The sequence below is a fragment of the Dendronephthya gigantea genome, unplaced genomic scaffold, assembly GCF_004324835.1.
Source record: "Dendronephthya gigantea isolate DGI-Jeju-01 unplaced genomic scaffold, DenGig_1.0 000012F, whole genome shotgun sequence".
NCBI classification, from domain to species: domain Eukaryota; kingdom Metazoa; phylum Cnidaria; class Anthozoa; order Malacalcyonacea; family Nephtheidae; genus Dendronephthya; species Dendronephthya gigantea.
Genome location: NW_021163022.1, coordinates 3,091,971 through 3,118,803, shown reverse-complemented (window position 1 = coordinate 3,118,803; position 26,833 = coordinate 3,091,971). Strand labels below are relative to the sequence as shown.

Genomic DNA, 26,833 nt, shown 5'->3' with positions numbered 1-26,833 from the left:
GTTATATATAAGTCTTCCACCGTCATGAGTTTAACACAAACATTAACATTTGATTTCAAATCTTATACAAAGAACATGTAAAGGACAATTTGAACAATTTCTATCAATTTCAAGTATGATTCTAATAGTTGCACATTCCCTGTGATTTGGTCTGCACAGGCTTTAAGGTTGCAAATCAAATTATTACAATTTGGTTTTTAAAATGTTTGCATGGTAGTTTAATGTTTATGTAGAGTTTACACGAAACCAAATTTTATAAAATACATTTTGGTTCATGTTGGTGTACGCAAGAACAACTCTTCCAAAGATGTGTTTGCAATACGTTGTAACAATGACATGGTGTTCTTCTTTTGCTATAGCCTATACTGTTGCAACCACATCTGGTTGGCCAATTTCTGAATTGCTAGACAATAGCAGGTTGTTAAAACAACTTTTCCTGGTGTTGGCTACCTGTTGCAATTGTCAATCTTTATCCTGGTATACAACAAATTGTGCATGTCCAAAGCAAAACCATATACCAGCTATAATATGTTATTGTTACAACCTTCAAACAACAGTGTGATGTTAGTTTTTTGACTATGTGCTAGGCCTCATCCACAGGCAAAACAGGCTTTCCACCATACACAGAATACAGGAAATCCCAAACTGCTTTCGGAACTTAAAAGAATATATGCAATATTTGATATTAAATGATTGATATCAAACAACCTAAAACAATGGCTTCATTAATAAAGAGTACATAGCACATAAAATAGTCAAGTTTACAAGTTAGAAAAGAAAGGTTTTAATAAGGTGTTACATTAAGTTACCTCTTTTTCTTTGAAGTCCTATTTTAAAGTTATTGATAGGACCAGGCGGATCTAATATGAAAAGATGAAATATTAACTATTGATACAATAATAAAAATGAAATGACAACCTTGATTAGCAGTAAAGACTGTAATAGAGATATTAGATCCTCTTATGATGCTCCGCAACCCACTGTCTGTACTCAATAAGAAGGATTCAGACAGGAAGCATCACCTTTATTGACACCTTCACCAAAATTCTTCCACTCTTTAAACCATTTTAAACTGATGATATACTGAGGACCTGAGCTGTCACTGTTATCAAAGATCTAAATCAAAATTATAATTACCAAAAATTTTAATATTGTTTTTATCTTGTTTAATATTACCATTTTACAATTTTTACCTCTTTCACATTGACCATCAATGGGATGATAGGTTCAATAGGTTGTAAAATAACAGGACAGGTGATAATTGTGAAACAGTACAGCACAAAAAATTATACCACCAACCATCAAAATATTCAGTCAGGAAAACAAATTAATTTCACAGTCATCAAGCACAGGTTGTTTCAATTATGGGACAAAAAATTGCTGTTGGATCAGACAAGATAGTTTATTTTGTGTGAATTATACCTTGCATATTGGACAGATATCCAAAGTCTTAACCTCAGGACCTCCACCAAACTTTTTCAACAAGAAATCCCAACAGGTCTGCTGTAAAGGACTCACCAAATCATCTACAAATGACTCTTTGAGAGGATCGATTGCTGGAAGAAACAGGAATTGAATTGATAAGTCACCTTGCTTACCATGTATGCAGTATTTGTACAAATAAAGTCCAATCTCTTAGCTATAAAATGACACCAGATACGATGTGATTAAACCTGATATGATAGAAAAAACAGCAATGACTTGATTCTATGTTTCTTTTATTTATGAGGCTGTATCATGCCCACAAGGACATGCCAAGCCAAAGTTCAACTTGGACCCCCATTTTTTATTCACATTGCATATATTAACCTAACCTGCATCAGCTAGGCTTTTATTAACCCTGTAGGTAAAATGCTGCTGACTCTTACCTTCATGCTTACACATGAAACTGTTATTCGAAATTGGCCCTGGATTGAGAGAGAAAAAATAAAATAAGCATTTGAATGGGTAAACTATTTCAGTTTATCATTTTGTAAAAAGTACTGTAAAGTTCAATATTTGTCTTATTGGTCTTATAGTACAACACATATACAGTTGATTACTGGTTTGCCCATGAGTTGCAAAAATCTCGTCATTTTATCGAGATTTTATCGAGCACAAGTGACAAGCCTGTCACTTAATAATATTTACTGAATTGTAGGACGTAAACAAGTTTTTATAACAATGCTTGTAACAAGTGTGGAATATAAAACAAGTAGTTGACATTTTGTTCACCCTAATAACAACTCGCTGTAACATTGTTGCAAACAAGTTAAGTCAACTTAAGTTGGAAGTGATGATGTGGTGGATGTGCTATTCATAATGGTGTGTATTATTTTAAAATACATAGTTTATATTATGTATGAGTACAATGGTGTCAGGTATGTTTTAGAAAATGTTCTCTTATTTCTTTGATTAAGAATTTTATTTCTAAATAACATAATAAACTTTAGTAGAGACCTGTTTACATCCTGTTGAGGAAAATATTTTGTCAGGGCTACTATACTGCAATAAATTTGCAACCTCATTAATCATTGTTTCTGTGACTGTTACATTCTTTGCTAAAAGGTCTGCCCTGATACATTCCTTGACATGTGATCTTTCTAGTGGTAAGAATGGAACAAAGAAGTCGATCGGAAAATTTTTGATTAAATTGCTATGCCATAAACCACCTTTTATATTAAATGCACCATTATTTATAACTGGCTCCAGATCCTTAAATGTTAAATCCTCTCGTTTGTTACCCTTTCGCCAGTGGTTGATAACAAATCCGTTAATCATCTCTGCACCTGTGTTACTTAACAAAATAAATATACTCTTGCGATAGTCTACTCCATCAACCTTCTCATGGTGTTCTAAGAATGGTCGCAAGGTGTCCATCAATCCTTCAGGGACTTTATCCACTTCATGGAAGATGAACAACGTCTTTGGGCAGGCCTTCACTTTTTCGCTAATGAAATTTATTAATTTATCTTTATATTCTGGCAATCTTTCCTTGTGTGGAAAATCATGCGTTGCAATTATTTGATGCCTGTACTTGCTATTCCTTCCTAACTTGTACAGACTGTCTGCAATAATGTTGCTGACATGATTTTTACCACAACCAGTTGATCCATGAAGCGAAAGCACCAAAGCTTTTGATGGACTTTTATTTTTTATGTGGCCCTCTATTGCCTTATGTACAACCTGAATTGCAATATGTTGGCCAAAAACCTTATTATTTAGTTCAGCTTTTAGGTTTGGCAATTCTTGTGATATCCACTTGTCATTACAACATTCTTTAAAGTGGCAGAATAATGGTTTACCAACAAGACCTGCAACAACTACCAGTGTGCCACCGGCTAGTAACGGTGATGCAACAGTATAAGTAGTAAAGAAACATAGTATCATAAATATCCCTATAGCTTTTTTCATCTTGATACAAACAGTTGCATTCAGTTTCGTCTTTTGTATAGGGAGCATCAAGCAACTGGTTCCCAGAAATACAAACAACAGGTTGCTGACGGGTACAATTTCGCTCCAAATCACCCCCCTGGGAAGGACGTAATTTACTGTTTAAAGGTTCTTAAGAAGTCTATAAGACAGGGGGTGGTGTTGGTGGTGACTTGAGGTGATAAAAGTTTCACTTTAGTCGAAGTCCAAAGCCACACCAAAGCAGTACGACGACGACTATTTATACTGCGTTAGGTTTGCAATGACGGGTACGACAAAAGAGCCAAGAAAGACTGAAAAGAAAAAGGGCAGAAAAAATGCGAAGCAACCACCCGACGATGAGCTAATTGGCTCTATTTTCACATTCCTGGCTCCACATTCAGATTCGAATGTAGAGCCAGACAGGGGATTTTTGCAATGAAACCGCGATAACTTCGGAGCGGTTTGAGCTATCGAAAAAAAATTAAATGCCATTCTTTATAAACATTTAATGAATGAAATAAAGCGACTTAGAGCTTTTTAGCTTATCGCGTTTATGCTGGAGGCCGAGCAAAACATATGGTAATTTTTCTTCGCCTCGCGATCGAATGCAGAGCCAGATTTAAAACTCTGCACGAAAATGATTATATCTCAAAAACCATTTCGTATACAACAAAAATATTCAATGCCATTCTGCATCAGCCTTAAATGTTCAAACTAAAAGTTTCTAGGACTTTGTAGCTTGTAAGCCTCTCTGCGTAGAACGAGCAAAACGATTGTTTTGACGCGGCGTCTAAATGCCGTGTGACGGCCGCAGATGCTGAAATAGAAAATTAAAATGTTATATTTTCGAAGCCCGCGCATATATCGAAATATGCTTAAATGCCATTCTGCGTCAGCATTGGAAAAATCCAATTTATCAATCCGAAACTTTTTAACTTGTGTCGTATGGTCTGTAGACCGAGCAAAACGTATGTGCCATCATGCGCCGCCATATGTTAATTTGAAACACCAAACTACATGTCGCGAACATATCGCCGTATTTCTCCAAAACGAAAAAGCGTGGCACAAAACGCTTCGATGCCATTCTTCGTAAATATAAAAGCCACAATATCTATGAGTTTTGGCCTTCGAGGTCATTCCGTCTGATAGGAATTGCGAGCATAACAAGTCTTGCTGAAACCACTAATCTTGTCGGAAACGCAAATGAGTGGGCACATTTTTGAGGCGAAATTAAAATATCTCCTCAATGCAAGGTTGTTTGGCTAAAATCTCTTACGCCATTCTTCGTTGGCATTAGAGGCACAAATTTAAGTAAAATTCATTTGTTTCTGTAGTTTAGTTTTAAACGTAGAGCGAGAAGAAGCAAACGATATTGAAGTAGGCACCCCCTGATTCACCGGTCAAAACAAAGCATTAATTCGTTATCATTTCTGGGGGTTTTCCCTGTGTGCTTGGACGAAAGATTTTTTTTATTTGATCATAGTTAATATGAGAACCGTTTATTAACCATGGTGCAGGCATTATAATACGGAATTTTTACAAGGACACACATTGTCTTTAGGTTCAATAATCACTTAGTCTTAGAAATTACTACGTGAAATTACAATGCAAGCATATAAAAAAAGAGCATAGCCATGCAAAGCACGGTCCGTCAGTCTCTAGCCTTTTTTAATATATAATATATTCAATAATGTCAATTTTATAATAGAAACAATAATTATTTTAAATAGTCAGATTAAAATTATATTAGACATTTTTGTCCATGAGGCATGATTTTTAACTACACTCTTTTCCATTTACAAGGACACATTCGCCTTTTACAAGGACACAAAGTGTGTCAAAAACACGCGTATTATAATGCCTGCCATGGTGTGATTGATCTTCTTTACATACTTGATGTTGCTATTATCTTGCTTATAACTATAAGCTAAACCCTGCTTATAAATTACAGTTACATTAGTTGGTTTCCAAACGTAACAGGATGTTTTTCTGTATTTTTGTAAATGCGAAACAAACAAGTTTGTTATTTTCCGCTGCTAGCTAACTGTTTCCGGGTTAACAGCGCGTTTTAGCAAATAATGCGCAAACTGCGGTAAGCAAGCTGTATCCGTTGCGCAAGCGCCAAGTTCTAGGTATTTCATTCCGGTGGTGTTGCGCATAAATACTGGCCAAAATCTCAGTTTAGGGCAGTTAATGTGGACGCTTGTGAGCAAGCAACTTTGTAAGCAACTTTGTATTGGATACCTCATTGTACTTGCATAAGGGCTAAATCTCAATTGTAAGCCGAAAATAGTCATGAAGTCGGAAATGTTTGTGTCGCATAAACCAAGAAGCTTAATAATACAGAAACGCTACAGATTCCAGCGTTCGCGTAGTTTGTCACCTTGCAAAAATTTGAAAAGGAGATTACACGCAAGAAGATTGGTTGGTATTGCCGAAAAAGAGAGGTTATTCAAAAAAAATTGTGTGTTTCATTGCAATGAGGTTTGTACTGGTTTACTTGGCGGTGGTAGATCTAAAAGTAAAAGAAAAAATTGCAAGAATGTGTTGGATCAAGCACGGTTTGTTGATTCCATTCGCTTTGCCAAATCGCTTCTCTCGTCTACTAAGAAGCAGTTTTGGAAAACTGTAGCTTCTCAATACTTCGGTGATATGAAGGTAAGCAATAAGAAAGTTGATAAGTTACGTTTAGCCTGGCGAAGGGATGAAGGTGGAATTCGGAAAAAGTGTGAGAACAACAACGATGATGATAATGTGGTAGGTCACACTTCAACAGGGTCTGCGACAAGTGAATTTGAATTTCAAAGCGGTTCCGAAAGTATAAGCAGCGAAATATCAGATTTAAAAACTAAGTTAATGGAGGCACATTCGGAAAGTACAGCGTCCAGAAGCATAGCAATGGATAAGCCCTGTCACAACGGTGACGAAATGACCGAATTCCTTGGCAATGTTATAGGAAGTGCTATAAGCTCAATTTATCGGAAAAATTTCATGGGCCAAAATGAGCATCAACGCGTAAAAACTGAAACTATACCGCCACAGCAAGGTAATTTCACATCTAGTATTAAAAAGACGCAAAGGTTATCGAAGCGTAACTCGAAAACTAATTTCGTAAGTAACTTGACTTCAGATGAATGTCTCAGCTACGAACAAGTTAACCCATCTGCGACCGGATTAGAGTTTCTTAACATCCCAAACGTTTCAGGCGCAACAGCTATGTCGTTATCTTGCAGCAATGTCCCTTCTTCTGGTACGTTTTGTGCAAAACTCCACAAAGAGGTGTCTCTTATTCCACTTCCCTTGGCATGGCGTGATTTACCCGTAAAGAACATCTCAGATAATAATCAAAGAAGAAGTCACAGAGCGTTTGATACTGGTTACACCTCATTTTTCTCAGATATTCTAAAAAAATTTAATCCATACTGCTGTTGGATTTTTAAACGAAACTATATAAAGAAGGAAGATTCCAGGAAAAAATCGTCTCCGTATTGGTGCGGTATGGCAACATGCAAATTCGGAGATGTTACAGTGCGCTTAAGGATTGAAAACAGAGATGAAGGTATATTAGAAATTCGCTTCTCTGGAGATGTCTGTCATGATATAACATCAGCAAAGGCAAAGAAAATTACTGGTGATCAAAGAGCAAAATTGATTGAACATGCCTGGAACTCAAACCAAGAACCATCGAAGATGCACCGAGACAATCTTCTAGGAATAGACGCAGATTGTTTCGCTGCTGGTGTACGAACAGGAGCAGGTCTTACCAACAGCACAATGAAAGGAATTAAACACGAAGCGAAAGCCAGACACCAAAGTGACCAACACCTAGCCACAAGTTTATCACAGTTGCATGTTTCCATTGCGGTTCGTATTACCTGGTTCAGCGCATGTGTAAAACATCGTCATCCATTTCTTTGAGATGTAGTGCGTTGTTGGCTGACCCTTGAAAACATAGAGAAATAAAACCATTAGCTGCCTGTATGTTTGCATGGTCTAACAAAAAACTGATACACCCTTGTATAATTACGTCGCAAAGACGCTTTTGGTAGTTGACTAAAGGTAGGTTAACACGATCTAATTTTGACACTAGTTAACACGATCTAATTTTGACACTGGTTAACACGATCTAATTTTGACAATGGTTAACACGATCTAATTCTGACACTGGTTAACACGATCTAATTTTGACACTAGTTAACACGATCTAATTTTGACACTAGTTAACACGATCTAATTTTGAGACTAGTGCATATAAGAGTGTGTTTTTGTGAAAAGCATCAGCGGACGATACCTCGCAACGTTTACTCAGTCGAAAGAATTTTTGTCGATACTTCACAATATCTTCACCTCTTTTCCTGGTGATAAAGAATGAATGTTATATTGATTTAGTTATTTTACAGACCAGTTGTAGTGTATTACAATGGTGTATAAAGTACATCCTAATACGTAATTAGCGGGTAGGAAGAGGGTTAGACACGGGTGTGTTTTTCATCAACAACTGAAATATACGGGGGCGAAATATGCGCGCAGCTTTGGCTTATTCCATAAGGATACCTAGAATAAAATTTTGCTGCCGTTAGTGCCGTATAGTGCTCGGCTGCAACTATCCGACGGACCGACACAAATTTCCCCAGGACGAGAAAATCAATTCACAAACGCGAAAAAAAAGACCTATTGCCATTGGGGAACTGGTATGTATCAACGCAGTATACTCAACCTGTAGAACAACACATAGGCTTCACAGCTCTGCACATAACTTGCCGATACTGCAATGAAAAATTGAAATAGCTGTACTTCCGTTCTTCTGTATCGTCTTCCAACACATTTTTTCGACGAAATAATAAAACAACGACTAATGTGCATGAAAGTACCTTCAGTGACGTAAGAGTCGTTGAATTCATACCACTTTGCCGTTACGAAATTCTTGCAATAGGCGACATAATGTCCTCCCCCAACGCTACCATGATGTGTAATGATAGCCACCAGATCGTATTTTGTACATTTCCCTGAAAAGTCTAAAGAAGTTTTTTGATATAGGAAATCCTGCACGAATATTTTATCAAGTGAGATCGCACTCACTCTTTTCACAAGAATATGAATTACGTACCATTTGTCAAATATTTTTTCACGTCGAAGGCTTCGAGAGGAAAAGATATAAAGCTGCTTATTTTCGACGAATGGTAATATTCATGTCGGAAGCGTTTGAGATGAATACACAACATCTAAAACATAATATGCAATTTTTAATAGTTGTTATAATTGTGGCGTTTCTCGTGGATATTTTTGTGTGGTGTTTCAACTGAGCAGAATCAACTGGGTGGGATGAAAATGTTCCAATACCATGGGACTCGAGCCTAGTTTGGTTGTCTAAAGGTCTGGTTACACGATCCGATTTTGTCGGATCCAATTCACAGCAAATCAACTAGAGCCAACGCATCCAGTATACTACTGTATCAATAACAAACTACATTCTATCAATTCTATCATAGTGAATTTATAATTCTATACGTCAGACGTGTATTGGATGACAGAAACTGGCCGAAATAACAAATCAGGAAACAAGAGTGGTATTGTCCCGATTACCGTTGGGCCCTTCTCCAGCAGCGAACCAAGTTAACTAATACAAACGTCCTTCTTTGTTTCGAATTTATTGAGTTTTATGTGTTAAATACATGGTAAAAACAGAATGCTTGCTCGCGAACCAAGGCTTTTCCAGAAAACAACGCGGCCGCCCCCCCCCCCAGTATGGCTTTTAACAGCCAATTACGAGGCGCGAACCGCGGAATACGCGCGAAAACACCGTCCAACAATAATATTAATAACTCGAGGCCGAATGGCCAGAACAGGTATAATCTCACCTCAGGTAGTTTAAATACTTTGCATTCTTTCATCCCATTTCTTAACCTACAGGAATAACGCGTAAGATAATACTCAGATTTACTACAATATTTTGATTCTTCAACTGAGAAAAGAACTATTACTTTTAAACGGAACAAAGAAAGGCTACTGCATGTACAAGGAAATATTCGCAAGAACTTACATCGAACAGTGCTCACAACGATACATATTGTCTCCTATAACGAAATGAGCAATGTGATCTTTGATTCATGAAATATGGGTGCGAAGCCAGGAGTTGTTGCAGCCGGGGGTGCGCGTCACCCCCCTGGAGACTTTCAGAAAATAAATATTCTAGATGCAGCATTTACGTCATGTCAAATGCCATAATGCAATGTCAATCTCTGGTCTCTTTTGTATGTTATTTCCTTCATGCAACCGATACAAGTTTCAGAGATCAACAATTATGGTTTTCTGTTTTACCTTTCAGTTCGTCGGCGGAGAAAAACGCAGCCAGACAATCTTCGAAAGAAACACGAGGACCAAATATCCAGCTAAATTTTTTGAACAGTATAGACAAGGGTTTTAGCAAATGTCTTAAACTGGGATATCTATCAGCAGTTTATATCATAGGAACAAATTTGATAGGTATATGAACGAGTGAAATAGTTACGGATGTTTAATTAAATAAGAGCTTTTAAACATCAGAGCATTTCGTAACTAATTACTCGTTCAAAAGAAGAAAATCGCAGCAAAAATCGCCTTTATAAATCTAGTGAAGGCGTAAGTTGTGTGGTTGAATAGAATTTAAACTCCACAATCAAACCCTAAAATTGGAGACTATGTGCCATTGGAATGACTTTTCTACAGACTGGGGCATAGAATCTTCGTGAAGCCATTTGAATTAGGAAGATCTTACACAATTCTAACGGATTTTGCTTAAAAGCAAGGCGAGAACTGGAAAAACTGGCACTATGAAAGACCAGCTTGGCAACATGAAAAGTCACGAAATTCTTAGTCGTTCGGGTAAATATGATAGATATTATCATAGATATATAGAGTTTAAGATACGAGTTAATATTGTATTTCACATTTAGAATAAAAGTAAATAACCTGGAAATCCAGTCAAAAAGAGTGCCAAAGATTCCTCTCGAACTGTCTGATGACGAGTATGACATGATAGGATTGCATTGCGTGGTCGAATGTATGGCTGAGAGTTCTTCTTTTTCTAAAGAAATCAAGTGCGTATTAAATGGGATTTTGATCAGAAATCCGTGAAACCTATTTTAAAAGTCTGAGCAAGTTCTGCATGTATAAAAATTTTAATCATACCTGGTATTGGTAATGAGAGATCTTGGAACGTTTCCATTGTAGATGAAATCTTTAGGAGGAAAAACCATAGAAATAAATCAGGAGTTTGTGGCTAAATTGTTAATACAGATAGCCCATACATGCAGGCTGCATAATCAGCTGCCCTTCAACCAATTAACAGAGGCTGTTGCGGGTAAACGTCAAATGTTTGGTTATGTTAATTTTCCAGGTGCCTTCAAAACCTCTAGCAATATGACATATATGACAACACGCTTTGCAATATAAAACTGTCATAAGCGTATGTTCTGAATAGTGTCTGTGATTTAATAAATGATATACCTTTTTACAAGTCAGACATTGCACGGAACTTCGTATCTTGCCATTGAATAAATCTGATATAATACTCGAGTACTCAACTGCTGCTGGTTTTTGCTCTAAAAATGAAGACAATTATAAGAATAGTCAATTTAAGAGTGATAAATAATTAAACAGTGATAAATGTTTCGTCTGTTAGTAGTTGATTGAAGTTCGTCCTTAAGGTATGGACTATGCGACAACCTATGCTAGTAACACAGGTTTCATTCTAAAGTTACTCGTCCTATAAGTCTCGCATGGAACTGGAGTAAATAGAGAACGGAAAACCTCTATAATAAGGCACATAACTACGGCAATCTAATTTATCATCAACCTATAGTATTGTCTCTTACTCCGGATTCAGATTTTTACCAAGGAGAACAGTCTTCGTCACAAAATAATTATGACCACTCCCGGTCATGTGGGGCAAGGGCCCATATTCCTAGAAATACTAACCTGAGTTCACATTCCTCTCCCCATATCCCCCAAGGTGATAATAATTAATCTCGGAATCAGAAACTGATCTCTCAAAATTACTCTCTTCTTCATCAGTATCATTCCCCTCTGAATGATCTGACGCCATATTTACAAATCCCATTGAAATCGCCGGTTCTTTGGGCTCAACACTTGGATCCCTAGCTGCTTGTGACGTAAGCTCTTCTCGCAACTCTGGGCAGCTACGACTGTTACTAAGCAACGTGTCCTTGATGACGACATCATCTTCTGTGACTGGTTTATCAACAGTCTCTCTCTGTGAGTTGGTTTTCATGGCTTCAGCCTTCCGGCGGGAAAAACTTCTAAGATTGTAGCGATTTGTTCGTGATTTCCTCGAACCGTCTGAAAAGTATTTTTAATATCTCACTTCGCTGCTTTCACTTGCCCAGGGAGGATTCACTACCAGATAATACAGTAAGTGGAGCGTTTAACCATATGTACCTAGTGATACCGCGGAAATTGGTAAAATTAAAGAGGACTTCTCAGCATTTCAACTGTTAGGTTTGTATACTTTTGTATTACTAAATTAAATGTAACTGGAAATTCCCTTTTTCTCGCCTAAATTAAAAGTTGGTCTATTATGCAAAAGGTCAATTGCTAAATTAGATAATTACTTTGCAGCAACTCTCCATTCTGTCTGTCAGCTTGCATAGTTTGTCCTCCAAGTAATCGCTTTGATCTTGTTGATACGTTGTTAACAGGTTTTTCTGGTGAAGCGTCTTGAATGTTGGCAACAGGAGGAACTGGTTCTTTAAGTTCCTCGTGGAGAAGTCCATCAACCTCGCAAAAACTCTTGAGTGTCCTGAAAAAAGACATTTCCATGTAATATTAAGAACATTAATGCACCAACGACACTAGCTCAACTTTAATAAAATGACATCTTTAGAGACGTTTAGCGAGACCTTCACGACAAACAGCAAGAAGGTAGTGAGGTAGCATGACAAAAATTTTCTGCCAACACTACCTTTCGAGGCTGAGGACTCCGCCTCCCGGAGGAAAGATAAGACCTGTTTACACTTCACACTTGCAATTTTCGCTGCGATTTTATATGCGATTCTCTTCTTTTGACAGATGCGAACGAGGAATTAGTTACCGATGTTCAAATAAGAGATCTTACACATCAGAACATTCGTAACTAATTACTCATTCACATCCAAGAAAAGAAGAAATCACACATAAAATCGCGGCAAAACTCGCAAGTGTAAACGCGTGAAATTGAACACACGGGATAGCAAAGGATGTAACATACCTGTTGTCTAAAGCCGCGAAATTGAGGATTCAATTTTTGAAAACACGACATTAGGTCTGAAGGATTGACGCTTTTTGGCCTACAAATCCAACGAAACATATTTTAATTCCAGATCATAAACAGCTGAAAGAAAGTAACCTCAAGAACACACCTTTTCTTTGACCACATTTCGGTGACAAGCAAGCGATATTTTTCGGAAACGTTTGCTTGAGACAGATACCTCACATATCCTGGACATTCCAGGAAGAATTGCATCAATGATGGGCTGAAATGAACAGAATATTCTAGCAACCACCCAATAGCTTTCACCTTGATAACAACAATAATAATCATAATCGGTTTCAAGTAATTCCATGCAGCACATTTCAAACGAATGTTTCGAATTTGACTTTACTACTTTCCATCAAACGTTTCCTAACGTTTTCAGAACTGTTCAATCAGCATTTCAACCCCAGCAGCCAATAATATGGTAAAACCTAATTATTCTAAATAGAATTTCAGTTCTCCAATATAGCTGCCTTATCTGAATTTTTCTACTGGAAATCACCTTATTATGCATACTTGTTCTCTATCATTATCTTTAGGTTGAAGACAACAAAAGCCAGTATGATGCAAATTCTCACCTATTTGATAATGCCTGAAGAGCTGAATTCGATTAGGGTCAGATTTAAATAGTAGGTTTGATAATTCACTGTTGGACATGGTGCTATATAAACAGGACTTTTGCCTCTTATATTACAGCAGGGTTCCAATCTACAAAATAATTGTTTTTGTATAAATTCTTTATTGAAATATTTGTTCAGTCTGAGCAGCATACAACTTTCTAGTCTAAATACTATACAATAAAGCAAAAACAAGAAAAAAGTGATGTTTTCATTTGATGACTACAATAGCTTTTTATTTACAATCTCCTTGATGGTAACATTATATAGGTGACTAAGCTTGCTTCCTGGTGCACTTACAAAATGTAAATATATGTATAGTGGATTGTTCCTATGGATACATGACCAATGCTGTGCATGGTTCAAAGTTTCTTTCCTAACATGAACTTTCTAAGGCTTCTTTGCTCTCCTTGTTGACAACAATAACAGTGTCTGTGATGCGACTAATCAGTGCACCCATGACGTCCATACTAAATTTTTCATCTTTAACCCATGAGCTGTTCTCAGTTAAATACCTTCCAACAAGTCCTTCACGATCTACCTCGTTTGAGCCAATTTGATAACTATGTGGTAATGTGATGGTAAATATAATTGCTGCTTCTTTATACATAGGATTGTCATGGTCACAATATGCATAAAACAGACTGGTAGTTCCATATGGGATTGAATCAAAGTTGTGAATTATGGCTGCTGTTGGAAACTTTTCTTTTCCAAATTCATCTCTGAGAAGTTCATCAATAGTCTCTTTTGCATCATCTGATGGAGTATCTGAGTATTTGGAGCCATTTATTATTACAGCTGCTGTTGTGAGTAGTTTTGCAATCCGATTTGCAAAACATTCAGCTGTCTGTTGGTTGTCTTGAGCTGATGCAACCATCAAGACGAAAGGTTGTGGTGATGTTTTATGATGGATATATGATCTCATTCTGCTTCTCAACTTTTTATAGCTAAATTGAGGTTGATTTTGATAATCATCTTCAAGCTGCATTAGATCTGATTCTATGTTGTCAGCAACACTATCCTTTGAACTGGATGAACTGAATAGACGTAAACCAGTGACAGCAATTAATACAATTATTAATACAACACCTATTGTACTAATATTATTTTGGTCCACTTTAGTTTCTTTTTTGCCGTCAGTCTGGTCAGCAGTACCCTCTAGGTGCAGATATTTTTTTTTGTCAACATTTAGCCCTGTCAACGTCTCTTCCTCTTCTTTTTGTTCGTTTTCTGCCTTTGTTTCTGAGTCCTCCGGTCGTGAACTTTCGTCTTCGACGTCTTCGGGTGGTTGCTTCGCATTTTTTCTGCCCTTTTTCTTTTCAGTCTTTCTTGGCTCTTTTGTCGTACCCGTCATTGCAAACCTACGCAGTATATATAGTCGTCGTCGTACTGCTTTGGTGTGGCTTCGGACTTCGACTAAAGTGAAACTTTTATCACCTCAAGACACCCACCAACTGACCCACACTACCCCCTGTCTTATAGACTTCTTAAGAACCTTTAAACAGTAAATTACGTCCTTCCCAGGGGGGTGACTTGGAGCGAAATTGTACCCGTCAGCAACCTGTTGTTTGTATTTCTGGGAACCAGTTGCTTGATGCTCCCTATACAATAGACGAAACTGAATGCAACTGTTTGTATCAAGATGAAAAAAGCTATAGTGATATTTATGATACTATGTTTCTTTACTACTTATACTGTTGCGTCACCGTTACTAGCTGGTGGCACACTGGTAGTTGTTGCAGGTCTTGTTGGTAAACTATTTTTCTGCCACTTTAAAGAATGTTGTAATGACAAGTGGATATCACAAGAATTGCCAAACCTAAAAGCTGAACTAAGTAATAAGGTTTTTGGCCAACATATTGCAATTCAGGTTGTACATAAGGCAATAGAGGGCCACATAAAAAATAAAAGTCCATCAAAAGCTTTGGTGCTTTCGCTTCATGGATCAACTGGTTGTGGTAAAAATCATGTCAGCAACATTATTGCAGACAGTCTGTACAAGTTGGGAAGGAAAAGCAAGTACAGGCATCTAATAATTGCAACGCATGATTTTCCACACAAGGAAAGATTACCAGAATATAAAGATAAATTAATAAATTTCATTAGCGAAAAAGTGAAGGCCTGCCCAAAGACGTTGTTCATCTTCGATGAAGTGGATAAAGTCCCTGAAGGATTGATGGACACCTTGCGACCATTCTTAGAACACCATGAGAAGGTTGATGGAGTAGACTATCGCAAGAGTATATTTATTTTGTTAAGTAACACAGGTGCAGAGATGATTAACGGATTTGTTATCAACCACTGGCGAAAGGGTAACAAACGAGAGGATTTAACATTTAAGGATCTGGAGCCAGTTATAAATAATGGTGCATTTAATATAAAAGGTGGTCTATGGCATAGCAATTTGATCAAAAATTTTCTGATCGACTTCTTTGTTCCATTCTTACCACTAGAAAGATCACATGTCAAGGAATGTATCAGGGCAGACCTTTTAGCAAAGAATGTAACAGTCACAGAAACAATGATTAATGAGGTTGCAAATTTATTGCAGTATAGTAGCCCTGACAAAATATTTTCCTCAACAGGATGTAAACAGGTCTCTACTAAAGTTTATTATGTTATTTAGAAATAAAATTCTTAATCAAAGAAATAAGAGAACATTTTCTAAAACATACCTGACACCATTGTACTCATACATAATATAAACTATGTATTTTAAAATAATACACACCATTATGAATAGCATTACAAGAAACCACATCATCACTGCATGTCAATCTCATCAACCCTATAGTAGTAATTGTCCATACAAAATGAAGACAAAGGTTGCATAGGTTTTGGCCAGGTAAAATTTTGCTGAATGCCCAAGGAAAGTGCATGGTCGAATTGGAACCTGAGCATTATCTGCTAGCTGGTACATGTACTCAAATGTGTTATACCACTGTCACCAAATTGTAACCATCTAATGAACCAAGTTTTCAATAGAGTAATTCACAACACAAACATCCTTTGAAACCACAACTATTACATACTCTCTTTATTTATGTTACATAATTTAATTTTACATTTAATTTGCACAAACATTAACATTTGATTTCAAATCTTATACAAAGAACATGTAAAGGACAATTTGAACAATTTCTATCAACATCAAGTATGATTCTAATAGTTGCATTCCCTGTGATTTGGTCTGCACAGGCTTTGAGGTTGCAATCAAATTATTACAATTTGGTTTTTAAAATGTTTGCATGGTAGTTTAATGTTTATGTAGAGTTTACATGAAATCAAATTTTATAAAATACATTTTGGTTCATGTTGGTGTATGCAAGAACAACTCTTCCAAAGATGTGTTTGAAATGCGTTGTAACAATGACATGGTGTTGTTCTTTTGCTATAGCCTATACTGTTGCAACCACATCTGGTTGGCCGATTTCTGAATTGCTAGACAATAGCATATTGTTAAAACAACTTTTCATGGTGTTGGCTACCTGTTGCAATTATCAATCTTTATCCTGGTATAGAACAATTTGTGCATGCAAAACCATATACCAGCTATAATATGTTATTGTTACAACCTTCAAACAACAGTGTGATGTTAGTTTTTTGACTATGTGCTAGGCCTCATCCACAGGCAAAACAGGCTTTCCACCATACACAGAATACAGGAAATCCCAAACTGCTTTCGGAACTTAAAAGAATATATGCAATATTTGATATTAAATTATTGATATCAAATAACCTAAAACAATGGCTTCATTAAAGGGTACATAGCACAAAAAATAGTCAAGTTTACAAGTTAGGAAAGAAAGGTTTTAATAAGGTGTTACACTAAGTTACCTCTTTTTCTTTGAAGTCCTATTTTAAAGTTATTGATAGGGCCAGGCGGATCTAATATGAAAAGATGAAATATTAACTATTGATACAATAATAAAAATGAAATGACAACCTTGATTAGCAGTAAAGACTGTCAGGGGCGTAGGAACCGGGGGGGGGCCAAGGGGGCCAAGGCCCCCCCAACTTTCAAAAATAACAGAAAAAGTGCCCTTTTGCTGAGGAAAAGTGCCCTTTTTCTTCGTGGAAACGTCTATGCCAACGCAACAATATAACAATATAATTCAACTTTTTTCAACAATAATACGTGCCAATGTTAAATGCCCTTCTCATCAGGCAAGTGCCCTAGACTTTAATGGCCCCCCCAACTTAAATATGGTTCCTACACCCCTGAAGACTGTAATAGAGATATTAGATCCTCTTATGATGCTTTGCAACCCATTGTCTGTACTCAATAAGAAGGATTCAGACAGGAAGCATCACCTTTATTGACACCTTCACCAAAATTCTTCCACTCTTTAAACCATTTTAAACTGATGATATACTGAGGACCTGAGCTGTCACTGTTATCAAAGATCTAAATCAAAATTATAATTACCAAAAATTTTAATATTGTTTTTATCTTGTTTAATGTTACCATTTTACAATTTTTACCTCTTTCACAGACTCATATTCATACGTTCTCCGTTTTTCCAACTCTATCAATTCTTTCTAAGAGAAAAGCGTTTTCCTCGTATAAAGGCTGTTAAATGCTCTATTTTAGTTGACCATCGGATGATAGGTTCAATAGGTTGTAAAATAACAGGACAGGTGATAATTGTGAAACAGTACAGCAAAAAATTATACCACCAACCATCAAAATATTCAGTCAGGAAAACAAATTAATTTCACAGTCATCATGCACAGGTTGTTTCAATTATGGGACAAACAATTGCTGTTGGATCAGACAAGATAGTTTATTTTGTGTGAATTATACCTTGCATATTGGACAGATATCCAAAGTCTTAACCTCAGGACCTCCACCAAACTTTTTCAACAAGAAATCCCAACAGGTCTGCTGTAAAGGACTCACCAAATCATTTACAAATGACTCTTTGAGAGGATCGATTGCTGGAAGAAACAGGAATTGAATTGATAAGTCACCTTGCTTACCATGTATGCAGTATTTGTACAAATAAAGTCCAATCTCTTAGCTATAAAATGACACCAGATACGGTGTGATTAAATCTGATATGATAGAAAAAACAGCAATGACTTGATTCTATATTTATTTTACTTAAAGCGCCTGGGAATGAGGCTGTATCATGCCCACAATGACATGCCAAGCCAAAGTTCAACTTGGACCCCATTTTTTTATTCACATTGCATATATTAACCTAACCTGCATCAGCTAGGCTTTTATTAACCCTGTACATAGGTAAAATGCTACTGACTCTTACCTTCATGCTTACACATGAAACTGTTATTCGAAATTGGCCCTGGATTGAGAGAGAAAAAATAAAATAAGCATTTGAAAGGGTAAACTGTTTCAGTTTATCATTTTGTTAGAAGTACTGTAAAGTTCAATATTTGTCTTATTGGTCTTATAGTACAACACATATACAGTTGATTACTGGTTTGCCCATGAGTTGCAAAAATCTCGTCATTTTATCGAGTTGCACAAGCCTGTTACTTTTAAAATGATATTTACTGAATTTTAGGACGTAAACAAGTTTGTTTTTATAACAATGCTTGTAACAAGTATGGAATATAAAACAAGTACTTGACATTTTGTTCACAGTTCACCCCTAATAACAACTCGCTGTAACATTGTTGCAAACAAGTTAAGTGCTCGTATTACCTGGTTCAGCGCATGTGTAAAACATCGTCATCCATTTCTTTGAGATGTAGTGCGTTGTTGGCTGACCCTTGGAAACATAGAGAAATAAAACCATTAGCTGCCTGTATGTTTGCATGGTCTAACAAAAAACTGATACACCCTTGTATAATTACGTCGCAAAGACGCTTTTAGTAGTTGACTAAAGGTAGGTTTACACGATCTAATTTTGACACTAGTTAACACGATCTAATTTTGAGACTAGTGCATATTAAGGGTGTATTTTTGTGAAAAGCATCAGCGGACGATACCTCGCAACGTTTACTCAGTCGAAAGAATTTTTGTCGATACTTCACAATATCTTCACCTCTTTTCCTGGTGATAAAGAATGAATGTTATATTGATTTAGTTATTTTACAGAACAGTTGTAGTGTATTACAATGGTGTATAAAGTACATCCTAATACGTAGTTAGCGGGTAGGAAGAGGGTTAGACACGGGTGTGTTTTTCATCAACAACTGAAATATACGGGGGCGAAATATGGGCGCATACTAGAATAAAATTTTGCTGCCAGTGCCGTATAGCGCTCGGCTGCAACTATCAGACACAAATTGCCCCAGGACGAAATAATCAATTCGCAAACGCGAAAAAAGACCCATTGCCTTTGGGGAACTGGTATATATTAACGCAGTATACTCAACCTGTAAAACAACACATAGGCTTCACAGCTCTGCACATAACTTGCCGATACTGCAATGAAAAATTGAAATAGTTGTACTTCCGTTCTTCTGTATCGTCTTCCAACACACTTTTTCAACGGAAATAATAAGATAGCGACTAATGTGCATGAAAGTACCTTCAGTGACGTAAGAGTCGTTGAATTCATACCACTTTGCCGTTACGAAATTCTTGCAATAGGCGACATAATGTCCTCCCCCAACGCTACCATGATGTGTGATGATAGCCACCAGATCGTATTTTGTACATTTACCTGAAAAATCTAAAGACGTTTTCTGATATAGGAAATCCTGCACGAATATTTTATCAAGTGAGATCGCACTCACTCTTTTCACAAGAATATGAATTACGTACCATTTGTCAAATATTTTTTCACGTCGAAGGCTTCGAGAGGAAAAGATATAAAGCTGCTTATTTTCGACGAATGGTAATATTCATGTCGGAAGCGTTTGAGATGAATACACAACATCTAAAACATAATATGCAATTTTTAATAGTTGTTATAATTGTGGCGTTTCTCGTGGGTATTTTTGTGTGGTGTTTCAACTGAGCAGAATCAACTGGGTGGGATGAAAATGTTCCAATACCATGGGACTCGAGCCTAGTTTGGTAGTCTAAAGGTCTGGTTACACGATCCGATTTTGTCGGATCCAATTCACAGCAAATCAACTAGAGCCAATGCATGCAGTATACTACAGTATCAATAACAAACTACATTCTATCACAGTGAATATAATTCTATACGTCAGAGGTGTATTGAATGACAGAAACTGGTCGAAATAACAAATCAAGAAACAAGAGTGGTATAATCTCACCTCAGGTAGTTTAAATACTTTGCATTCTTTCATCCCATTTCTTAACCTAGAGGAAAAACGCGTAAGATAATACTCAGATTTACTACAATATTTTGATACTTCAACTGAGAAAAGAACTATTACTTTTAAACGGAACAAAGAAAGGCTACTGCATGTACAAGAAAATATTCGCAAGAACTTACATCGAACAGTGCTCACAACGATACATATTGTCTCCTATAACGAAATGAGCAATGTGATTTTTAATTAATGAAATATGGGCGCGAAGCCAGGAGTTGTTGCAGCCGGGGGTGCGCGTCACCTCCCAGCAGGCTTTCAGGAAATAAATATTCCAGTTGCAGCATTTACGTCATGCCAAATGCCATAATGCAATGTCAATCTCTGGTCTCTTTTGTATGTTATTTCCTTCATGCAACCGATACAAGTTTCAGAGATCAACAATTATGGTTTTCTGTTTTACCTTTCAGTTCATCGGCGGAGAAAAACGCAGCCAGACAATCTTCGAAAGAAACACGAGGACCAAATATCCAGCTAAATTTTTTGAACAGTATAGACAAGGGTTTTAGCAAATGTCTTAAACTGGGATATCTATCAGCAGTTCATATCATAGGAACAAATTTGATAGGTATGAACGAGTGAAATAGTTACGGATGTTTAATTAAATAAGAGCTTTTAAACATCAGAGCATTTCGTAACTAATTACTCGTTCAAAAGAAGAAAATCGCAGCAAAAATCGCCTTTATAAATCAAGTGAAGGCGTAAATTGTGTGGTTGAATGGAGTTTAAACTCCACAATCCAACCCTAAAATTGGAGACTATGTGCCATTGGAATGACTTTTCTACAGGCTGGGGCATAGAATCTTCGTAAAGCCATTTGAATTAGGAAGATCTTACACAAATGCGAGAGAACTGAAAAAATTGGGAGGAAAAACGTCAACCCTGCCCAAAAGAGAGACTAACTTTGCAACATGAAAGGTCATGAAATGCTTAGTCGGGTAAATATGATAGATATTTTCATAGATATATAGAGTTTAAGATAAGGGTTAATATTGTATTTCACATTTAGAATAAAAGTAAATAACCTTGAAATCCAGTCAAAAAGAGTGCCAAAGATTCCTCTCGAACTGTCTGATGACGAGTATGACATGATAGGGTTGCATTGCGTGGTCGAGTGTATGGCTGAGAGTTCTTCTTTTCCTAAAGAAATCAAGTGCGTATTAAATGGGATTTTGATCAGAAATCCGTGAAACCTATTTTACAAGTCTGAGCAAGTTCTGTATAAAAATTTTAATCATACCTGGTATTGGTAATGAGAGATCTTGGAACGTTTCCATTGTAGATGAAATCTTTAGGAGGAAAAAACCATAGAAATAAATCAGGAGTTTGTGGCTAAATTGTTAATACAGATAGCCAATACATGCAGGCGGCATAATCAGCTGCCTTTCAACCAATTAACAAAGGCTGTTGCGGGTAAACGTCAAATGTTTGGTTATGTTAATTTTCTAGGTGCCTTCAAACCTCTAGCAATATGACATATATGACAACACGCTTTGCAATATAAAACTGTCATAAGCGTATGTTCTGAATAGTGTCTGTGATTTAATAAATGACATACCTTTTTACAAGTGAGACATTGCACGGAACTTCGTATCTTGCCATTGAACAAATCTGATATAATACTCGAGTACTCAACTGCTGCTGGTTTTTGCTCTAAAAATGAAGACAATTATAAGAATAGTCAATTATAAGAGTGATAAATAATTAAACAGTGATAAATGTTTCGTCTGTCAGTAGTTGATTGAAGTTCGTCCTTAAGGCTTCAGCTTCTTGTATGGACTGTGCGACAACCTATGCTAGTAACACAGGTTTCATTCTAAAGTTACTCGTCCTAAGTCTCGCATGGAACTGGAGTATATAGAGAACAGAGAACCTATATAATAAGGTACCTAACTACGGCAATCTAATTTGTCATCAACCTATAGTATTGTCTGTTACTCCGGATTCAGATTTTTACCAAGGAGAACAGTCTTCGTCACTTCGTCACAAAATAATTATGACCACCCGCGGTCATGTAGGCCGAGGGTTTATATTCCTTGAAATACTAACCTGAGTTCACATTCCTCTCCCCATATCCCCCAAGGTGATAATAATTAATCTCGGAATCAGAAACTGATCTCTCAAAATTACTCTCTTCTTCATCAGTATCATTCCCCTCTGAATGATCTGACGCCATATTTACAAATCCCATTGAAATCGCCGGTTCTTTGGGCTCAACACTTGGATCCCCAGCTGCTTGTGACGTAAGCTCTTCTCGCAACTCTGGGCAGCTACGACTGTTACTAAGCAACGTGTCCTTGATGACGACATTATCTTCTGTGACTGGTTTATCAACAGCCTCTCTCTGTGAGTTGGTTTTCATGGCTTCAGCCTTCCGGCGGGAAAAACTTCTAAGATTGTAGCGATTTGTTCGTGATTTCCTCGAACCGTCTGAAAAGTATTTTTAATATCATCACTTCGCTGCAATTTCACTTGCCCAGGGAGGATTCACTACCAGATAATACAGTAAGTGGAGCGTTTAACCATATGTACCTAGTCATACCGCGGAAATTGGTAAAATTAAAGAGGACTTCTCAGCATTTCAACTGTTAGGTTTGTATACTTTTGTATTACTAAATTAAATGTAACTGGAAATTCCCTTTTTCTCGCCTAAATTAAAAGTTGGTCTATTATGCAAAAGGTCAATTGCTAAATTAGATAATTACTTTGCGGCAACTCTCCATTCTGTCTGTCAGCTTGCATAGTTTGTCCTCCAAGTAATCGCTTTGATCTTGTTGATACGTTGTTAACAGGTTTTTCTGGTGAAGCGTCTTGAATGTTGGCAACAGGAGGAACTGGTTCTTTAAGTTCCTCGTGGAGAAGATCCATCAACACTCGCAAAAACTCTTGAGTGTCCTGAAAAAGACATTTGCATGTAACATTAAGAACATTAATGCACCAACGACACTAGCTCAACTTTAATAAAATGACATCTTTAGAGACGTTTAGCGAGACCTTCACGACAAACAGCAAGAAGGTAGTGAGGTAGCATGACAAAAATTTTCTGCCAACACTACCTTTCGAGGCTGAGGACTCCGCCTCCCGGAGGAAAGATAAAGGCCTGTTTACACTTCACACTTGCAATTTTTGCTGCGATTTTATATGCGATTCTCTTCTTTTGACAGATGCGAACGAGGAATTAGTTACCGATGTTCAAATAAGAGATCTTACACATCAGAACATTCGTAACTAATTACTCATTCACATCCAAGAAAAGAAGAAATCACACATAAAATCGCGGCAAAAATCGCAAGTGTAAACGCGTGAAATTGAACACACGAGATAGCAAAGGATGTAACATACCTGTTGTCTAAAGCCGCGAAATTGAGGATTCAATTTTTGAAAACACGACATTAGGTCTGAAGGATTGACGCTTTTTGGTCTACAAATCCAACGAAACATATTTTAATTCCAGATCATAAACAGCTGAAAGAAAGTAACCTCAAGAACACACCTTTTCTTTGACCACATTTCGGTGACAAGCAAGCGATATTTTTCGGAAACGTTTGCTTGAGACAGATACCTCACATATCCTGGACATTCCAGGAAGAATTGCATCAATGATGGGCTGAAATGAACAGAATATTCTAGCAACCACCCAATAGCTTTCACCTTACAATAATCATAATCGGTTTCAAGTAATTCCATGCAGCACATTTCAAACGAATGTTTCGAATTTGACTTTACTACTTTCCATCAAACGTTTCCTAACGTTTTCAGAACTGTTCAATCAGCATTTCAACCCCAGCAGCCAATAATATGGTAAAACCTAATTATTCTAAATAGAATTTCAGTTCTCCAATATAGCTGCCTTATCTGAATTTTTCTACTGGAAATCACCTTATTATGCATACTTGTTCTCTATCATTATCTTTAGGTTGAAGACAACAAAAGCCAGTATGATGCAAATTCTCACCTATTTGATAATGCCTGAAGAGCTGAATTCATATAACAAGTATTGCCAATGTTTACCAATCCAGTTAAACCTTGAATGTAAGAAATATTGTCAACTATTTATCTCTAAGTGGCATAGCAGCAGAGGCTAGAGTCAAGTGGCAACATTGTTCCTTAACAGAAAATATGATAGTGATTTTTCATTTTTTCATCATTCAAATATATCTCAATTACCTCTGGGTTTCATTCCTTTTTCAAAACCATCAAAATAATCCTTGTCTATCATAGCTGCTTCTTCCTCCTTTCATTGTACCCAAATAACATGACATTAATGAAATTAGTGAAACTATGTTTTTAAGGCATGGTTTAAAACAAACAATAGAGTTGATCGAGCTTTGTGGAAGCTTATAGGTACACCACATACGCTAAATTACTAATACATTATTACATAAACTTTATTATCAAATATGCCATACCATATCCATGGTATCATTATCATCACTGTCATATTCCTCTTCCATTTCCTGATACTCATCAATATCCCGAGAAAATGCCAACTTTACATCTTCAAGTTTGCGACCACATCCAAAGCACCATACTTGACGGTCTTTTTTACACACATAGATTGCATGGTCTGTTTTCTAAATGAATTTTCCCTGATTCAGTATACAAAAATTAAGTGTTTCTAGCACAGATAATCAGAGAAAATGAGAATCCTTATGAATCCATATTAGATAATATCCAGACATCTTTTATTCCCCCTCTTTTATTGTCGATTTCACATAACTTTTCAAAGCGTGGTTGTGAAGTTCGGAACTATGTTTCAAATGTTCGAAGTTCAAAACAAACTTCAAAGGTCAAGTTCAGAAACAATTTGAAAACAGAACTTAGTTAACTTCCTACTGCTAAAACAATTTTGTTTTGATTTGTTCTCATTGTATGCAGTTACTTTATAAGAAACGAGCTTGACCTTCAAAGTTCGTTTTGAACTTCGATCATTCGAAGCGTAATTGCAAACTTCGCAAGGATCTTCGCAACCGCATTTTGAAATGTTATGTGAAATCTACAATAACACTCATAAGGGTTTACAATATACACAAATTCCTCTGCATGTAAGATCATGATATGTAAATTTGATTGGATTCTTAAAATATATGAAGGACATTTTCTTATTGCAGTTGCTCCATAGTTTCTAATTCAATAATGAAATACCTGATGATGACTTTCCACATGGTTCTTTGAATGTCTTCCACAACCAACAAATGAACAACACCTCTGAAAATGAAAGTTAAAAATTAACATTGTTGTTTTGCTGTCTTCCCAATGTTGAATTCCTAAAGTAATTCAATTGATTAAATGAAAGACAAATCAGCCCTCGATAAAATAATGCTTGCTTACCTGCATACACATCCACATCTCACCTACTTTGTCACTGCATTCATCGCACTATAGTTAGGTTTAAATATATATTGTAGGTATAAACATACTTGGAATCCATTGGAAGTGGTTGGAATACCCCTAATTGTAGCCCATCTTTGTTTGCTTTCTTGTGAAAGCAGATGTTATGCATTTTTTTTCTTGCTATAGAACAAGTTCATGATGCAAAGAAACTATTTGTTGATAAATTCTTAAATAAAGTTCTTAAATTCCTTGGCACTGCCACTTAGCAAGCAAAAACAAAAACACTTCAACTATAATTTTGTGAATATGAAACTATACCTGTTGTCGCTGATTCATGTCTGTAAAACTAATTTCTCTTATGCATTTAATATGAATATGTGGACAGTTCATTGTTTTCACACTATACCAATAACACAAAATTACAAAAAGTTGTAAGCAGATAACACATCACAACTCTGAGTACTTCGTAAGTATATTATATATAAAACTTGGCAAAAAAATGTAAATATTGATAAATTTTAACATTATGATATATTTACCTCTGATTTATGCTAGGTTGCTGCTATATGTAAAACAGCGTTGAAATTGGCTTCTTTTAAACAGGATCCTGTGGGTCTCTTACAAAACTTGCAAAAAATTTTTTTTGTATTTGTATCATGATTTGTATTTGCGAAAGCTGGTATAAGCAGCCATTTTGTTTTTCCCATACGCGTGTCATTCGTATACAGTCGGACCACGAACTAGTTCCGAGCGCAATTCGAATAATTCCGAATTTAAAGTTGAATGTTTTTCGTTTGGCGCTATCTTTAAAATAAGGAACCGAGGAACGGGAAACCGGGGAACGGAAGAACAGGGGAGCAGCGGAATGGAAACTGGGACGGGGAAACCGGTGAACAGGGAAACGCCTATCGAACAACCGGCCCCTGACCATTATCTCTCAAAT

The 26,833-nt window shown here is 36.6% G+C and overlaps 4 protein-coding genes across 6 annotated transcripts; 1 reads left to right on the top strand and 3 right to left on the bottom strand.

Annotated features, from left to right (window-relative positions):
• Positions 1-40: 40 nt before the first annotated feature.
• On the bottom strand, positions 41-13,284 carry LOC114519053 (ubiquitin carboxyl-terminal hydrolase 20-like). The gene is given in 22 exon segments (XM_028539105.1): positions 41-657; positions 810-860; positions 1,023-1,116; positions 1,423-1,556; positions 1,869-1,907; positions 7,269-7,335; positions 7,685-7,748; positions 8,111-8,159; positions 8,265-8,408; positions 8,501-8,615; positions 9,252-9,297; positions 9,434-9,467; positions 9,712-9,782; positions 10,342-10,456; positions 10,561-10,609; positions 10,879-10,973; positions 11,350-11,730; positions 12,003-12,169; positions 12,171-12,190; positions 12,638-12,716; positions 12,789-12,902; positions 13,261-13,284. Coding segments are annotated over 21 exon segments (1,992 nt in total). The 5' UTR covers positions 12,893-12,902; positions 13,261-13,284; the 3' UTR covers positions 41-583.
• Positions 13,285-13,307: 23 nt separating this feature from the next.
• On the bottom strand, positions 13,308-14,759 carry LOC114519091 (torsin-1A-interacting protein 2-like). The gene has a single exon (XM_028539153.1). The coding sequence runs from the start codon at positions 14,651-14,653 to the stop codon at positions 13,676-13,678; it is 978 nt and encodes a 325-aa protein (XP_028394954.1). The 5' UTR covers positions 14,654-14,759; the 3' UTR covers positions 13,308-13,675.
• Positions 14,760-14,846: 87 nt separating this feature from the next.
• On the top strand, positions 14,847-16,085 carry LOC114519090 (torsin-1A-like). Its single transcript, XM_028539152.1, has one exon. It carries the CDS (start codon positions 14,942-14,944, stop codon positions 15,923-15,925), a length of 984 nt encoding a protein of 327 aa, XP_028394953.1. The 5' UTR covers positions 14,847-14,941; the 3' UTR covers positions 15,926-16,085.
• Positions 16,086-16,347: 262 nt separating this feature from the next.
• On the bottom strand, positions 16,348-26,811 carry LOC114519089 (ubiquitin carboxyl-terminal hydrolase 33-like). 3 transcript variants are annotated; one of them, XM_028539148.1, is made up of 28 exons: positions 26,430-26,808; positions 26,209-26,290; positions 25,888-25,935; positions 25,702-25,764; positions 24,966-25,130; positions 24,724-24,790; positions 24,512-24,581; positions 24,050-24,163; positions 23,899-23,977; positions 23,262-23,451; positions 22,606-22,986; positions 22,115-22,209; positions 21,797-21,845; positions 21,582-21,696; positions 20,960-21,030; positions 20,682-20,715; positions 20,500-20,545; positions 20,039-20,153; positions 19,803-19,946; positions 19,648-19,696; positions 19,258-19,321; positions 18,971-19,037; positions 18,570-18,608; positions 18,107-18,240; positions 17,785-17,841; positions 17,614-17,707; positions 17,137-17,187; positions 16,348-16,987 (listed from the first exon to the last, which is right to left on the bottom strand). In XM_028539148.1, exons 2-28 carry the CDS (start codon positions 26,278-26,280, stop codon positions 16,914-16,916), a joined length of 2,547 nt encoding a protein of 848 aa, XP_028394949.1. In that variant the 5' UTR covers positions 26,281-26,290; positions 26,430-26,808; the 3' UTR covers positions 16,348-16,913. The 3 variants fall into 3 exon arrangements, with proteins under 3 accessions (XP_028394949.1, XP_028394952.1, XP_028394951.1); XM_028539151.1 differs by lacking the exon at positions 17,785-17,841 and having other exon boundaries at positions 26,430-26,811; XM_028539150.1 differs by having other exon boundaries at positions 26,209-26,808.
• Positions 26,812-26,833: the final 22 nt, after the last annotated feature.